General features: G+C 41.1%; 1 protein-coding gene across 1 annotated transcript in view; it reads right to left on the minus strand.

Moving 5' to 3' along the window:
- The window catches only part of CCSER1 (coiled-coil serine rich protein 1), a 1,844,507-nt gene that overhangs the window by 983,485 nt on the left and 844,852 nt on the right, over positions 1 to 16,170 (minus strand). The window contains exon 7 of the mRNA XM_019526256.1: positions 1,184 to 1,261. Within this exon, the coding sequence (XP_019381801.1) occupies positions 1,184 to 1,261 (78 nt within the window). The remainder of the gene's footprint in view (positions 1 to 1,183; positions 1,262 to 16,170) is intronic.

Genomic DNA, 16,170 nt, shown 5'->3' on the forward strand with positions numbered 1-16,170 from the left:
TTTCTTCCCTTCTGTAGCATGCTGCATTGCCGGTGAAAACCTCTTTTGCATCAGATACAAGACTTGAAACTTGATTGTTGACATTTAAGTCATTTATTCCTTTGGACAGAATTCAAAGTACTCCTTAGGTGCCTTAGCAGTCTCACTGATGTCCTTCCAGGCTTGAAGGGTGTGGGCACAGGTGGTCAGGAAATGTTTAGATTCATGCTAACAGGGGCAGGCTACCACTGTAGTGTAGACAAGCCCCCAGAAGACTAGATGTCTGAAGCCTCTGTTCTTGTAACTCCTTGGCATCTGTCATTTAATTCCACACCCAAAAACAATTATATCATTTGTACTGAGGGTGTCATATAGTCACCATTCCATTTACATGGCCCAGGGGCTACTCAAAACTATCTACACCAGGAGCTGAAGTGTATGACTACACATTCTCACTTATTACGGGCTGTAAAGGAACTCTGTCTCCGGTGCATGATATGGGTGCTCATGTACAGCTTCAAGTATATTTAGAGATATTTTAGCTGAGTTTAGTTTCAGATCTGAAGCTGTAAACCTCATACTAGGGCCATTTCAGGTATCCTGTTTCTACCATAAAGCTACTAATTTAATTTCTTTGGTACAACAATTCATTTATGGAGCCACTGCATTCTAAAATTACCTTTTTTCACAAGCGAGTTACCATTAATGCTGAATATTTGGTGTCACAAGTAAGTGATTTTCCATGGATCTAGTGTAAAATAGTTTTATGGCAGGAGAATTTAACAGAGGCAGGTTAGCAAAATAGTGTACAAATGTCTATGTTAGACTGAAACATAAACTAAACACATATCTAGGGAATTATCAGAAAAATGGAACACATATCTGTATGTGTACTCACCATAAAACCTCATAAATACATAGAGCACATCACAAAACATTCTTTGTTTTTCAAGTAGGTTTTACATCTCTGACCTCTATTATCAGTGGGAAAAAAGAATTCTTTCACCAACCAAAAGGCATTTTAACAATGCCTTCAAAAGTGTGTGGCGTGATGTTACCTCCTCACTCACAAAAAAGAGATTCGCTGATATCTCAGCAATTTAATGAAAGGAAAGTGCTATTAAGGGCACCTAACTGTACACATAGGTAATATAAAAAGCCAAAAGTCACATCAAATATTTATTATACAATGAATTAACTTTACCTTGAAGGGCAATGGCTCTTCAGTAAGTGGGCTAACAGGAAGCGAAGTTGTACTACTAGCAGGACTCATATCTGCACTCTGAAAGAAAAACACATCAGTGTTAACGTCTCCAATTAAATTTTGGATGTGGACATACTGTCCTGCATTTCAGCTCTTTTGTATTGCTTCAATATTTCCACCCAGAAAATAAAAAGCCCCCACTCTATCTGTTAAGACTAAGAGAAAAGAAGCATGATACAAATCCTGATGACAACCTGCAAACTATACTGCACTGTTCATTAATTGGGTAACAAAGAGAACACTATATTTAATAGATAAGTTACTTTCTTTCTCTATATTTTGAATTAACTCTCAAAAATAATGAATCAGCTATTAAGACAAATAAATACATGTGTGTTTATTTAGAATAGAACAGCAGGGAAAAATTAAAAATGAACATGTAGTTTTGTACAGAACAAACCGTGGTTGGCAATGGAAATTAAGGTACAATGTGCCTTAGATTTTAAAAAGTATCTGAATCAATATTATTTTTTAAAGGAATCCAAAGTATGAGCACAAGGATATGAAAGAAAAAAAAACTTGCAACAAAATGTAAGAAGGACCAGTAAAGAAAGTGTACAACAGAATGTTCCAGATATTGGTATAAGGTCCAACCTTAGTCAATGTTGTTAGTTAACTGTTAGTATATTAATTATATCTACAGGTGGGACATTCTGGAAAAGCAGTAAAGTTTGAAAGATATCTAGAGAAAACTTGTCTGGAAAGGTTACAACAATAAGAGAACAAACGCACAAACAGGGGTGGGGGAGAGGAATACAAACAATATAAAATAAGAAGTTCTGGAGAGAACTTCTCAGAACACAGCCACTCAGTGGAATTGAAATTATTGAAAGCTTATAAACCAAAAACTAGGGGAAATAATGAAACGGACAGCATAATAGGCATGTGAGCACTGGTATCCAAAATTGCATTTGCTTTGCATGCAATCTTACCGTGCTGCAAATGATTATTTATTTAACTTATGCAATGTGCCCAGTTACATAATTGGTGGACATCAGTTTCACTCCACTGACCTGACTTTCACTCTGTAGGTGAACAGTACTATGTTGACAGATACAATAATCAAGGTAAACTGATATAGTGTAATAACAATAACAATTCCCTGAGCAAAGCAAAGAACCTCCCTTGATCAGTCTCCCATTCCTTAGAGGCCTGATTAAATAAATATATATCACTGGCTGTATCACTGGCAACATGCCCTGAAGTCATCAGAATTGGGCCCGTGTAGATCAAATTCAAAGGGAGCTGAAAAATGAGGAGGTCTTTTAAAAGTCTCCTACTCTAAAACAGAAAAATACCAGCAACAATGGTGGGCTGTAGACCAACTAGTCTAATCTGTGCCTGAAAATGAACTGTAAACTAGCACAATCTTCTGAGCACAAGATTAGTACAAAGTCTGTGAGAAACTGTGAAATAGGCTGCATCCACACAAGCAAGGGTGTGCATTTGCAGCAGCACAAATAGTAGTGGCACAGATCTGTGTCACTACTTTCTGCTGCAGAGCATGCCCTTGCCTCTGCGCTTTGCATTGTGATAAATTGTCCCACTGCTCCATGTGCTGCAGGGGGGGCTGGCTGGGGCACTGGGTGCCTTAGTGTGGGACTAGCCGGCAGGTAGCCTCCATGCTGAGGCACCCTGTGCCTCAGCCAGATGAGGAGCAGCACAAATGCTGTGGAGCCCTCACACTGAGGCACCATGTGCTGGGGTGCAGCGTGCCTTGAGTCGGGGGCTCTGCATGCCTCAGTATTGGGACTCTGCTGTGGAGCTGCCCAGGGCTGCCTGCTCCCCTATCTTGAGGCAAACTGTGGCCCTTTGGCATGCTTTGTGCCCCTTTTTTTTTCAGAGTTTTTCTTTCCTCCAAGGAAATCCTGGTAGCTAATTTTGTTCCGGCGTTGCAAATTAGCAGTGCCAAACATGGCTTAATGTGCAATGTGTGAGGTTTGGGATGCTGCAAAGAGGTTTGTGGCACCACAAACTGCACATGCCTGCATGCCTCAATCAGGCCATGCAGGCTGAGTAGCTTTATTGTGCATGACATGCAATTCTTGTGTAGTTTTTTAAATCTGTTCCTACGTAAGGTCACACAACCCCAAGAATGTCTAGTTGCCTTTTCACAGATTTCTCAGTAGCCAACAACCTTTGCAATTTTGCCATGTAAAAATACTGTACCAATTTCTCTGGTGATATAAATTAATTAATTAAAATGGTGCTATACGAGTTAACAATAGTAGAAAATAGAGTCCGATGCAGATGCATGATTTCTTGAGCAGTTAAAAGGAATTGTTTTGAGATATTCTGTCAGTTTGCCCTCCTAAAGGGACAGACTAACCATTTCAGAAAATAAACACCCTCCCTATTTCCCCACCCCATGCTGACAAACCAGCCACAGGGATTTTTTTTCCAGAATCATATTTTAGAGCCTAAAGCTCCCCACACATATAAACAATCCCTTTAAGAAATTAATCTGGTAAGGACATCTTATCTGAGATGACCTGACCCAATTCTGTTCAAACAGAAATCAGCAATATGGATTGAACTTGATTTTATTTGTGAATTAACCAGAAAACACCTGACACTTGGATTCTATTCCTAGCTTTGCCACAGTTACTGGATGAATCTCTTACCACAATGTATAATCTCTTCTCATAATGTATGCACAGGAAGGTTACTTTTTGGTATTTTCTAAATTTCATGCACTTGACTTTGCAACCTAAATGTTTTCATTGTGTGTATGTGTAACTATACATATGCATGTAACGGGTGGGGCTGGTGCTCTTGCCAATGAAAAGTCACTATATATGCTCAGAAAAGACTTAGAATTTAGCAAGAGCACAGACCATCTGCAAACACTTCCTCAGCCAGACGAAGGGTATTTGTACCCAAAAGCTTGCCAAAGCAGAGTTCTTCCAACTATTTGAGTTGGTTTGGTAAAAGATACCAGATTAACCCAAAGAACCTTGTCCGCCTATGTCCTTAGAGCAACAAACCTACACTCCTAGAATTTAGGTGCAAGATTTCCAAAGATTCCATGTCTACTTCATATACTCAAGCCACTTGCAGTGCAGTGTTGTTTAGATAGTATAACTACCATCTGCATTATGTTACTGACCATCCTCAGTCCCTTCATTGCTCCCACATGACTATACTTTATACAACATCCCCACATATACACTTAACACGGTTCAGAGCAAGTCTTTCCTTCCAGCTCAACAAGTATACAATATATATATACAACTTCTGCCTATCTTTCTTTGTTGGAATTTCATCTTTTTTACAAATGACACCTGCCACGTATTGCATTTTGTAGAATTTTGTCTGATTCTTAACAAACGCTGTCACTAGCAGGTTGCTGGATCAACTGCAGAAATATACTGTCATTTGTAAAACACATGTAAGGTTCACTAGGTTAGAAGTAACTCTGTAAATCATGTTGCACTGAAGCTGATGAATGTATGCGCTGCCTCATATACTACTTTCCAATCAGATCAGCTTTGCTGTCCAGTGCACCATACTTTTACTGTACCATTTTGATATTTACTGTGCTTCAGACTATTCAGACTCCAACACACTGAGGGTCAAAATATTTCAGTTTGAAGTAATCCAGAATCTTATTGACAAAATAGAGAAAAAGGGCTTTGTAAAACACAGTCAAGCCTGATAAAATATACTCACTGTTTTAAAAGCAATATACAAGAACAACAATAAATGAACACTGTTAATACTGCATTTCTTTAAATACATCAGTCATCTTCCAGCCTTAGAGATTCTGTTCTATAAATGAAAAGACATTCACCTCATCTCATAAACTGGTATTGTTCTAGCTATAGAATGCTGCCTTTAATCTGATCTTTTGTAAGAAGAGGGTGATGTACAAACCTGAGTTAATTGTACCATAAAATATGGGCAATGACTTGTATATCATCCAGTGACAGGAGCCAATTTAATTTGTTACAACTGCTTCTCAACAAGGGTAAACAGTGCAATGATAGTTGGCAGACACTGACTTCTCTTGAGATCAGTATCACAATTTATTGATCTAAGAAGTTAATACTGTCAGAGAAAATCTTCAGTGGATATTAGAGCCAGAGAACAAATAAATCTTTATAATAACTAAAAAAAGGAAAAGCCACTCTGTGTACTTTATAGCTTTTTTTCTATGGGGCAGTACAGAAGGGTTGAACCTATTTTCAGGATAGTAATTTTATCTCTATTATAGGTTATATCATCTAGTACCATTTTATTATCTAGAAAATAAATGCTAAGAAATTACATACAAGTGTGCCCCCCACCCCCCACAGCATAGTTGTTACTGTGCCATCATTTAGTACTTGCTTTAAGAAGTACTAAATGACAGCACAATAATAGCTGTCACTGAGCCTAGTGGCACATGGTTATTTTTAACAGCGGCATTGCTGTAGCAACGTGCTATAGCGTGGTAGTTTGTAGCTACAGCAATGTAGTCTTGGCGTCACGGTTTGTGCCTGCCGATGCTAAGTCGCTGTAGCAATGAGCTATGTCGCCACAGTGTATCACTACAGTGACACAGCATCACATGTAGATGCGCCCAGTGTTTGGCACCCTCAATAATAAATAATGTGTGATATTTTGATACTACTTGATATAGTTAAAGCAGAGTAAATTAATTCACTAACCATAGTGGGCTGCATCATTGCAGAATACAGCACTTAACTGTTATTATACTCTGATTCTATGAATGAAGAAAAAAGATTAAGAATTTGTCACATGCCAGTGGCAGAGTCAGTACTGAAACTGTGGACCTCTTGAATCCTAACACCATATGCATTCCTCCAGAACACACTGCTTTCAACCAGACATTTTTGGCTGTATGAACTTAGTTTTATCAAAAATATATAACTTTAGAACTAACTATGACTTAACAATTAAAAACAAAGCTCTAGAGAGAAACTTAATTGATTCTTACACTCACTATAAGTAAAATCATGCAATAAGAGTGAAAGCCAAAGAAATCACACACACAGATACACAAATTCCTTGATATCTAAAGCTAAACCTTGATGTCATCCTGTAACTGGATATTCAAAATGCAGAAACAATATTAAACCGTATTGAAGTATCTAGTCAGAAAACAGTCTGAGCAAAGTTGATCATCAATTTTATGGACTCCATTCTGGAAAAGCTAGTTATAAGTGGATCACTCAATACAGTAAAATATAGCAAATTCCCCGTTTCTTTGTTTAGGAGGTATTCAGGATAAACTCTCAGGCTAGGTACAGATATTCAAAAAGCCTGAGGAAGAATAGATCTAAGTTATGCAGTTTTCTGTACGTGGCATTGTTTAGATTGGTAGCAAACAGAATACACATCGCCTTTGGTAGAGGGGAGGTAGTGGGGAGCAATCTTAGACTGGGTTCTGCCATTTTGAAACCAGTCTTTGTGTGCTGAACTTCTGTTCTGTTATTGGTATAGGCCAGTTTTTTGTACCAAACTTCTGTTCTGTCCCAGTAGAGACCAGTTTCTGATCATTTATACTGGTAAAAGTGTAATTTGTGTATACCTGGCCCCACTAACTTCTATGAGATTTTTACTCAAGTAAGAGCCTTGTTACACATTGCACTTTGAGCTGCTCAATTGTTGATCAGTGTTAGAGCTAGCTCGAGTTTGGGGCAGTTACACATTAAAACTAAAAACCTTTCTCTGACCATCTCCCACCCACACAACTGTGTCTTGCAGCTACAAGATTGGCAAGCAGGGGCCTGACTAGGAGCTACAGCTGGGAGTTGCCACTACAGGGCTGGTGAGTCAGGACAGGCTTCTATTTCTGCTCTAGGTGGGGATGTGAGAGCTATGGGATGGGGGGATGGGAACATGAAGGCGGGAGGGGGAGACTTAAAGGAGAATGGGGGTGGTAATAAAATGGGAGGTGGAAAGGAAATGGGGCTAGGACAAGGGTGTTGAAATGAAGGAGGCCAGCCGCTGAAGGATAAAATAAAAAGCAAAATAAATAAAGTGTAAGTAAATTAAAGAAGATCTCATATTTTAAAGAATTGTGATTTGGGATTGGGGCATGGGGGGTACTGGTCATGCTTTCTGGAGTGGCTGGGAGGTAAGAGTGGTGAGGGAAGGCACTTCTGGGGGAGTTACTGCCCCTGAGCTGGGAAGCAAGCCCTAGCTTATGAGGACCTGATCGCATCCCCTACCATGCCCCACTCCCCACCTCCTCTAGACCCTACTCCTGTGACCTGGATACCTGGCATGCATTTTGCAGGTTGTTTGCATGGTGTTGCACCCCTGCGAGTGGGAGAGGAAGTTGGCTTGGTGTCAGAGCCACCCCCTCCCCGTGCAGTACAGTTTGGGGGATGGAAAGTTTGTCCACATAGAATAAAAGGTTGAGGGAGCAAACACTGCATCCTGGGATGCTGGAGGAATGCAAATGGGGTGACTTATCTGCAGGGAGTGGAACATGAGCTGGGTAATATGGCATTAATGGAATATGAGCTGGGCATTAATGGAACATGAGCTGGGTAATATGGATGAGAGATAAACATACTCTGGTGTGGCATAACTTTAAGCAACCTAAAGTGTGCTTAAAACTAGTTTCAGATGTTAATGTGTGGTCAATCCAGGGGTTAAGAGCTCCAGGAGCCACGTAAAATCAATGTGTAACAAGGCCCTAAGGAAATCAGTAAAAAAAACGTAGTTACAAGTTTATTTCAAGAATATTAATTTGCCTTCCTTCCAAATATTGCTGGGACTGTATATGTTAGTGGCCTGAATGATAAAATATTACATTCACCGTGCTTCTCTTTGACCCTCTCATTACAGTCTGATTTTTCTGCTGATGGTGAGGTATTTGTTTCAAAGTGTGTATTTAAATTTACAAGCCTCAGTCTTCAATGTGAATTTTCTCCTAATGGCTACATTGTTCTTTATGAGTATGTCCAAATTCACCTTAGTCTTGATAAAGGTGATCAGCTAGGTACATATCTCACAGCCATATCATGATCTACATAATAAGCATTCCTTGACCTATCTGAGGGATTTAATGAGGTGTTCAGTTTGCTTTCCCCCAGATACAGTTGAAACCACCTTCCTTCAAAACATGGCAACTAGAGATGATGCTCCTTCCCTGTACTACTCCATACCTGGTTGGAACATTTATCTATGATGTGCGCGACCAGGTTTGATTTCTTCATCTCTGTGAAGGGATTCAAACCCAGATCTCCCAACTTCTAAGAGACTGTCCCAATCACATTATTGCATATTCTAGAATGAAGGCACATACAATCCTTCCTCTTGAAGCTGAGTTCCACTATCTGAATACTTAAACATTTACTGGGCCAGAAGAGACTGTGTTAGGGTTAGCACAATTCTCTGTCTCAGGAACAGCACTAAGGAGTTCTGGCTTCCAGGCACTGTATATGTATTTTGCACTAAACAGACCTTGGATAAGGTACATAAGGAGGGGATGGAAGTATCTTTTATCTAAAGAATATATTTATATATTTGTTTGTGTGTGTAAATACAATTGCATATATATGCATGTACATGTACATATTCTAATCCTAACTCAGTTTTTGTGTGTGTGTGTGTGTGTGTGTGTGTGTGTGTGTGTGTGTGTGTGTGTGTGTGTGTGTGTGTGTGTGTGTGTGTGTGTGTGTTTATATATACAGGGCCAACACAACCTTGCTTCACTCCACTCGTGACTGGGAATGGTTCAGATGACTCATCATCCACAATGAGAGCAAGCATTCCTTCACTGAATTGCCAAACTACTGCAATGAATTTCTTCATCAAATGTTGCCTTGATCTTAGAAAGGCCCTCCCAAGTGACTGTACCAAATGCTTTTGTCAAGCCAATGAAAGTCGCATACAGGTTGGAGTTCTGTTCCTGGTATTTCTCCTTAAGTTGACCAGCTGCAAACCCCATGTCTAGCTCTACATCCTTTCCTAAAGTGACACTGGCTCTCAGGCAGGAGCCCTTCTTCAATATGTTATACAAGGCAATTCACCAGAATTCTGGCAAGGATTTTGCCAGCTATTGACAGCCCCAACCCTCTTTAGTATGATGTTATTTTCCATGTTTACAGATGCCTTTTGTAACTGTGAAACATCAGATACTGGACTGATGGCAAGTTCTTCAATTTTGAGGAGACTACAGGCAAACACAAAGTTAGAGGAACTGACTGTTCATGATCTTGTTTGCTGGTGACTGCTCCCAGCATGACAAAACTGAGTCTAACATGCAGTAGAGTATGGACCATTTCTCTTCAGCTTGTGATAATTTTAGTCTCACAATCAGCACTAAGAAGACCAAAGTAATGCATCAACCTACACTAGGAAAGCCTTACATAGAGCCTACCATCACAGTGAATAGCCAAACCCTCCAGGCAGTGGACAAGTTAACCTATCTCAGCAGTACCACTGTTATGTGCAGTTCTTACCAATGATGAAACCAATGCCAGATTTGCCAAAGCAAGCGTGGCCTTTGGCAGATTATGTACAAATGTGTGAGAGCACAGAGGCATCAGTCAACAAACAAAACCTAAAGTCTACAAAGCCAGTGTTTTGCCAATCCTGATGTATTTGGGAGAAACCTGGATGGTGTATAGAAGCCATGCTATGAAGGTGAACCACTTTCACATGGGAAATCTGAGGAAACTGATGAGGATAAGATGGCAAGACAAAGTCCCAGATACTGAGGTTCTCACACAGGCAGGCATTTCAAGCACCCATACTCGGTTGATGAAATCACAGATGAAATGGGCAGGCTATGTCACAAGGATGTCAGATGACCAACTGCCAAAGATCTTCTATGGTGAGATAAAGGAGCAAAACCACTTTTAGGGAGGCCAGAAGAAACATTTCAAGGACCGCCTCAAGCCATCCTTGAAACATTTCAACATTGACCCAAAGTCTTGGGAAGATCTCGCTCATGATCATTCCACCTGGTGAAGCCTCATTCATACTGAAGCTACAGTCTCTGAGAAGGTAATAACTGCTGAGGCAAAGTTGAAGTGCAAATATTGTAAATCTCACAACGACAGCATGTCTGCTATTGATCAAGCAACCCAAAGCAGCATCTCTTGCTCAGTGTGCCACAGACAGTTCAAAGCACAAATTGGCCTGATCAGCCACTCACAGGCTCACAGAAACCAAACCAACCAGTGATGCCAAACTAACTGGTCATCTTTGAATTTTAAGGATCAACAACATGTGTATGTATTTCTCTCTCTCTCTCTCTCTCTCTCTCTCTCTCTCTCTCTCTAAAATCTGAGAAATGATTTGGCCAATAACACTGAGGTCAATAACTCTTCTCTCCTGAAGAGTTATTTTCTTGCTCAATAAAATATATGCAAACATACACCCATACTAATATTAAATGCCAGAACGGATGTGGTGAAACCAGAAAGTCAGTTCTCCAGAGGGGGAATTTTAGGAAAGGGTTTTTGTTTTGGCCACATACACACCTAAAGTTCTCAAGTAGAAAAGTTCTCAGTAATTCCATTATCCTAACCTAGCATTATAGGGAGATGGAATGAATTCAATCCCTTCTTTTGGGGGCTGGGCCAAATTCAAGGATTTACTACTCTCACCTATTCAGAGCAGTGAAAATTCAAACAGACAAGCATTCAAAAGAATGCCAGTTAAGCCAAATAAAGCTATATTTCAGTTACCCAGCATCTTTTTGGCTAGTAGCATCTGTTACAGAATATTCAAGAGTTCAGCTAGATCTTCACCTCAGTGATAGATATATACACACTGGGCATATCTCCACATGAAATTAATTTGGCACAATAAACTCTGGTGCAGTTCACACCAGAGTTTATTGCTCCTAGGTGCAGAGTTCACAAATTAACCCACGACTGCAGCACACTGAGTCAGAGCAGCACAGGTCAAGCTGGCAGGGGGTCCTGGGGCCCAGCCTGCTGTCCTGGGACTGCTCCAACCAAGCTCAATGTGTTGCAGAGGGACTGGCTGAGGCACGAAGGTGCTACCGTGTGGGGATAGCCATCAGGCAGCCCCGCATTGTAGCACCCACATGCCCCAGCCAGCCCCAGTGAGCATCTCCAGTGTGTTGCAGCAGAGTAAATAACAGGGCTGTGCGAAGCTTCAGGTGCTGATTCAATTCAAAGGACATTTGGCCCAATTCGGAGGCTGAATCTCCTAATTGGAATCAAATCGGAACATCAATAAAAAGGGCTGAATCGATTCAAAGCTCTCCAAATCAATTTGGAAAAGATTCGGAGAGCTTTGAAGATTCAGGAAGTCCCCACTTGCAGCTGCAGGGAGCTGGACCTGGACTCTGTGCCAGTAAGAAGGGGTTGTGGGGGAGCTAGAGGAGGGGAAAGGGGACCATGGGGTGACCCCCGCCAGGCCACATCCCCTGCCTGCTCCCCCAGCCTTCCTGAGTGCCCCCTGATCCCCAACCACTCTCCCAGCCACATCAATGGCTGCCCCACCCAGCCCCAGCAGGGCAGTGGGAGGCAGTGGGGATCCCCCCCCCCACACACACACCCCTGACAGGAGCTGGGGGGTCTGGGGCTTTTTCTTTTTTTTTTAAGAGCCATGACGCTGGGGCCGGGCAGGGCAGCCATTGATAGGTCTGGGAAAGCAGGTGGGGGATGGGGCCTGTTTGATTTGGAGATTCGGCCAATTCGGCGGCAGCTGAATCTTGGAATCAAATTTGGCTGAATCAATTCAGGACAGTGATTTGAATCACCAAATCGAATCACTGTCCTCTGAATTGGCCAAATCCAAATCTGAAGCAAATACTAGCTGCTTCACATGGGCCTAGAAATAACTCTGCCATAGGATATTACTTGTGTTGAGCAGTACTATCCTACAGCAGAGTTAGTTAGTTTTCTCCGGCTTAATAATACCACATGTATAGACGCTTATGCTTTACTGCAGAGCTAATTAGTCAGCTGTACAGTAAATATCTTGTGTAGATGTGCCCACTAATATCCTACCCTGGCAAATTTTAATTTTTGTTTTGCCAAGCAGAGGCAGAGAAATATAACATTTTCTTCACCTGTTCTTTTTGTTTGCTGCTCAGATTTTCTTTTATCTTCTTTCCAGTTTGTCTTCACTCTCCCAGCTTTCCCTTTAGGGATTTTTTTCTAAATATTTTACAATAAAGAGTTTGCCTGGCACACTTACTGCCTGGAAGCTACTTGAAGAGTCTAGTTGAGTGTTCATTAATTTTTATAGTAAAATTTCAATAGTTTTCAAGTAGCAATCAGCAGTCAGCTTTTGGTGTGATAGTTACACTCTAAGTATCCTACTCACTTCTACATGCACAAGCAGAATATAATTCTGAGATGTAATTTGGCTAGTAACACTGAGATTAATGCCTCTTCTCTCCTAAAGAGGGCTGTGGGGACTTTCATGGACTTTACATCTTGTATGGAAGACACTGGTGGCCACTTCTTTTCTTTCTGAAGAAAATAATCACTTATGGCTACTGACCATTGTTTTGTTTTTACAACTTGCAAGTATCTTGCTGTCCACAGGGTGGACAAATGATTGAGTTTCTCATGCATAACTAAGTGACGCTCCCTCTTACAATGGTTCTATTGTTGCTTGGATCCTTCACTAAGTATGATATCCATCCTGACACTTTTTGATTGAACAATCACCCTTATGATTTCATAGAACTTCCTTTTCTCTTCCAGCAGTCTAGTGTAAGGACCAGCTACTCTTCTAGGATATACTCAATAGGCTGAATCTTTTACAGACTGTTTCAGAAGGGATTTTCCTGATTCCGGCTTGAAATGTAATGGTTTTTATCTTGAAATGTGCTTTGTTCTTTGGCAATTTTAAAATTGGGTGGAGGGGGAGTTTCCACTCTCCCCCCACACGTAAGATTAATAGATGCTTTCTGACTCTGATGTTAAGGAACAACATTCCTGTCAAAGACATTATCATCAACCTCTTCCCCACTGCAAAACAAATTTAAGCATTTACAGCAAATACATTAATTCAGTTGCTACAAAAACTGTCTCTATTTGCCACATAATTGCTGCACATACTCAGACAGCAGACAGTGAACATGGTATTACACCTGCTAAGACAATCAAGCATCCAAACCATACCTGAGCTCACCATCGTCCCCACCCCCGCACTGATTTCTGATATGAAGACCAAAAAGAGAAAGGATCAGTTATCAGAACTAAAAGTAAATACATTAAAAAAACATTAAACATTCCATGTCTGTAACCTAACATTACAATGATATCAGAAAAGATAAAAATATACAGAGATTACAAATGAATGGTTGTCAAACCAAGGGTCATGACCCCAAGTAGGACTGCAACATCTATAAGCAAGCTGGCAACCCCCACAGGGATTCAAATGGAAAACTTGGGCTCCTGTGTAACAAGGAGCATAAGCCACTAGAAAAAGGAGCTGCAAACCCAGAAACAGGGTTAAAACAATCAGAGTCCAGAAAGAATGGGAACTGATGCTATAAATCTTTCTGCTTCTGGGAATAAGGCAATAACTATCTTTCTCGGGGTAGAGGTTGTTCCAATAAACTGTTCCATAAGTTGTTTGAAGCACCTGAAACTATGAACGGTTGATCTCAATGTACCTAATAGTTGACTCAGTAAGGTAGCTCCTGTGACCCATTCTAACAATGATGAATTCTTGAAGCATGCAGTTTCTTTCACTGTAGCTCCAAGAGAAGGCTCTAAGTACCCAATAGTCTTTCACTGTCTCTTTAATGTCTTATTAACTTTTGGAGAGGAAATGGAAACAATTCTTTTAAAGGGCACTGCATCACATTCAGAACAATATCAATTCACTCTGCTCCTGTTCACTTTTTTCTTTCATTTATGTATTTGCTAAATTAGCACCCCCAACTAGTCACTGCACACACTATTATAACCAATACACTCCTTCTTCATCTGATGGCTAGAGCTCACCTGTGATTGTGGATTTGGCGTTTCCTCCTATTGTGCCCTTGGACATGATTTCTTTACATCTGAATGAAGGTTACCAGTTCTACTGCAGATGTAAAGCCCATTTTCAGATGTGAATTTAAATCACAACACATTTGACCTAGTCTTCATTAATAATCCACTGCTTTGTCTAGTTTTTATTTTTATTATATTCTGTCCTTCTGCTGTCCTGTAGGCATCAACACCATTGTAGCTAGACTTTCTTACAAGAAAGAGGTTTCAATGTAAGGTTATATTTATTTTTCAACAGCTCTCAGAAAAGATTTAATTTCTTTGGATTACAATGTATTTCAATGAAGCTTTAACAAGCCATTTTACACTTCTTAAATGTTGTGACTGCAATTATTCTCACTACTTCATCATCTTTCAAAACGGCTTTCACAGTTTCAATATGGAACCACTTCTGACAGGTCATTTTAACTTATTTAGATGCACAGTCTCCTTTCCAAAGACTCTTTTCAATTCCTGAATAAAATCTCAATGAAGGAAAGCTTGTTAGGCATCTGTATATACTGTTTTATCTACTAAGATTAAGGAATAAAAGTCTTTCTTAATATAAGAAAAAGAACATTTGAATGTCATTTTACAGTACTATTAAAGCTTCATAGGTTACAGGTTCTTCTATAAGCATAATGATGTATAAATACAAGATAAAAAATCAGCTAATAACTCCTTCAATGTCATTTGTTACATGCTACTTTTAGTGGTGAAGTACTTCAAGTATTTCACTGAGTTCAATTCATTTGTTTATTATGAGGGAATATCTCAGCTCCCACTTTCACTGCCTTCCTACCAAAGACATTTATTACTATTGGAATAAATATAATGGGCTTAGCAAAGATTGCTATAGTCAAGTCACATTTTTCAAGATAAGTACATTGGGGGAGGGAGGTAGAGGGAGGAGAATAAACCCCACCTGTAAACTTTACAGTCATATTGTGCAAACAGAGGGTCTTTAACTCCATGACAACAAACTAATTCTGTAATTTAATGTAGTATCCACCTTTCACATCCTCTCTCTGTCCATTAGTTTGGTTTTAACCCTGGAGTTTCCCAAGTCCTCCATGCTCCTTTCCTCCATCTTAAATTCTCCCTTTTTCTGACAGGTTTACAAATACAAACCACATATTAGCCCCTAATCCGCAGGGCTATGTGAAGCTTCAGGTGGTGATTCAATTTGGAGGAGATTCGGCCCGATTCAGATCTCCAAATCCAAATCAAATCAGGGGACCAGATTAAAGGTCCAAATTGATTCAAAGTTCTCTGAATCTTCAGAAAAGATTCAAAGAGCTTCAATGATTTGGAAGGTCCCCGGTGGCTGCAGCAGGGAGCTGCAGCTGACTCCAAGCTGGTAAGTACTTGGGGCAGGGGAGGGTGAGCTAAGGGAGGGGACCATGGGGACAATGCCAGCCCCCATGATCCCCCCACTCCCCCAACCCTTGCCTGCACCCCCAGTCCTCCCCCATGGCTGCTCTGCCTGCCCCAGCTCGGTATTTAAAAAAAGCCCCAGTGCTCAGTGAGTGCTGCCAGGCTGAGGGGGGAGTGATCCCCACTGCCCCACACTGCATGGGGGGGTTCTGCCACAAGCCCTCTGACCCCATCCCACTCCCCCAGCCCCCCCCCCATGGGTGCCCAGCCCAGGACTTTTAAGAAAAAAAGAAAACCAAGAAAAGGCCCAGGACTCGTCTCTCCTGCAGTGGCCTCGGGGCTTCAGCGGCTCATGCAGAGCCCCCCACGTGGCATGGGGGGCAATGGGTATCACCCCCCACTGGCAGGAGTGGTAAGTCTAAGGTTATTTTGAGTTTTCTTTTTCCTTAAAGAGCCAGAGCTGGCCTGGGCAGGCCATCCATGGGGGGGTGGAGAGCGAGGGGGAGGTCAAAGGGCTCGTGCAGAGCCCCCATGCAGCATGAGGAAGTGGGGGGGCAGCAGGGATTGCCTCTCACCTGGCAGCACCTGCTGAGTTGCGGCTTTTTTTTTTTTTTT

The sequence above is a fragment of the Gavialis gangeticus genome, unplaced genomic scaffold, assembly GCF_001723915.1.
Source record: "Gavialis gangeticus isolate Ggan-Ray unplaced genomic scaffold, GavGan_comp1, whole genome shotgun sequence".
Taxonomy (NCBI): Eukaryota; Metazoa; Chordata; order Crocodylia; family Gavialidae; genus Gavialis; species Gavialis gangeticus.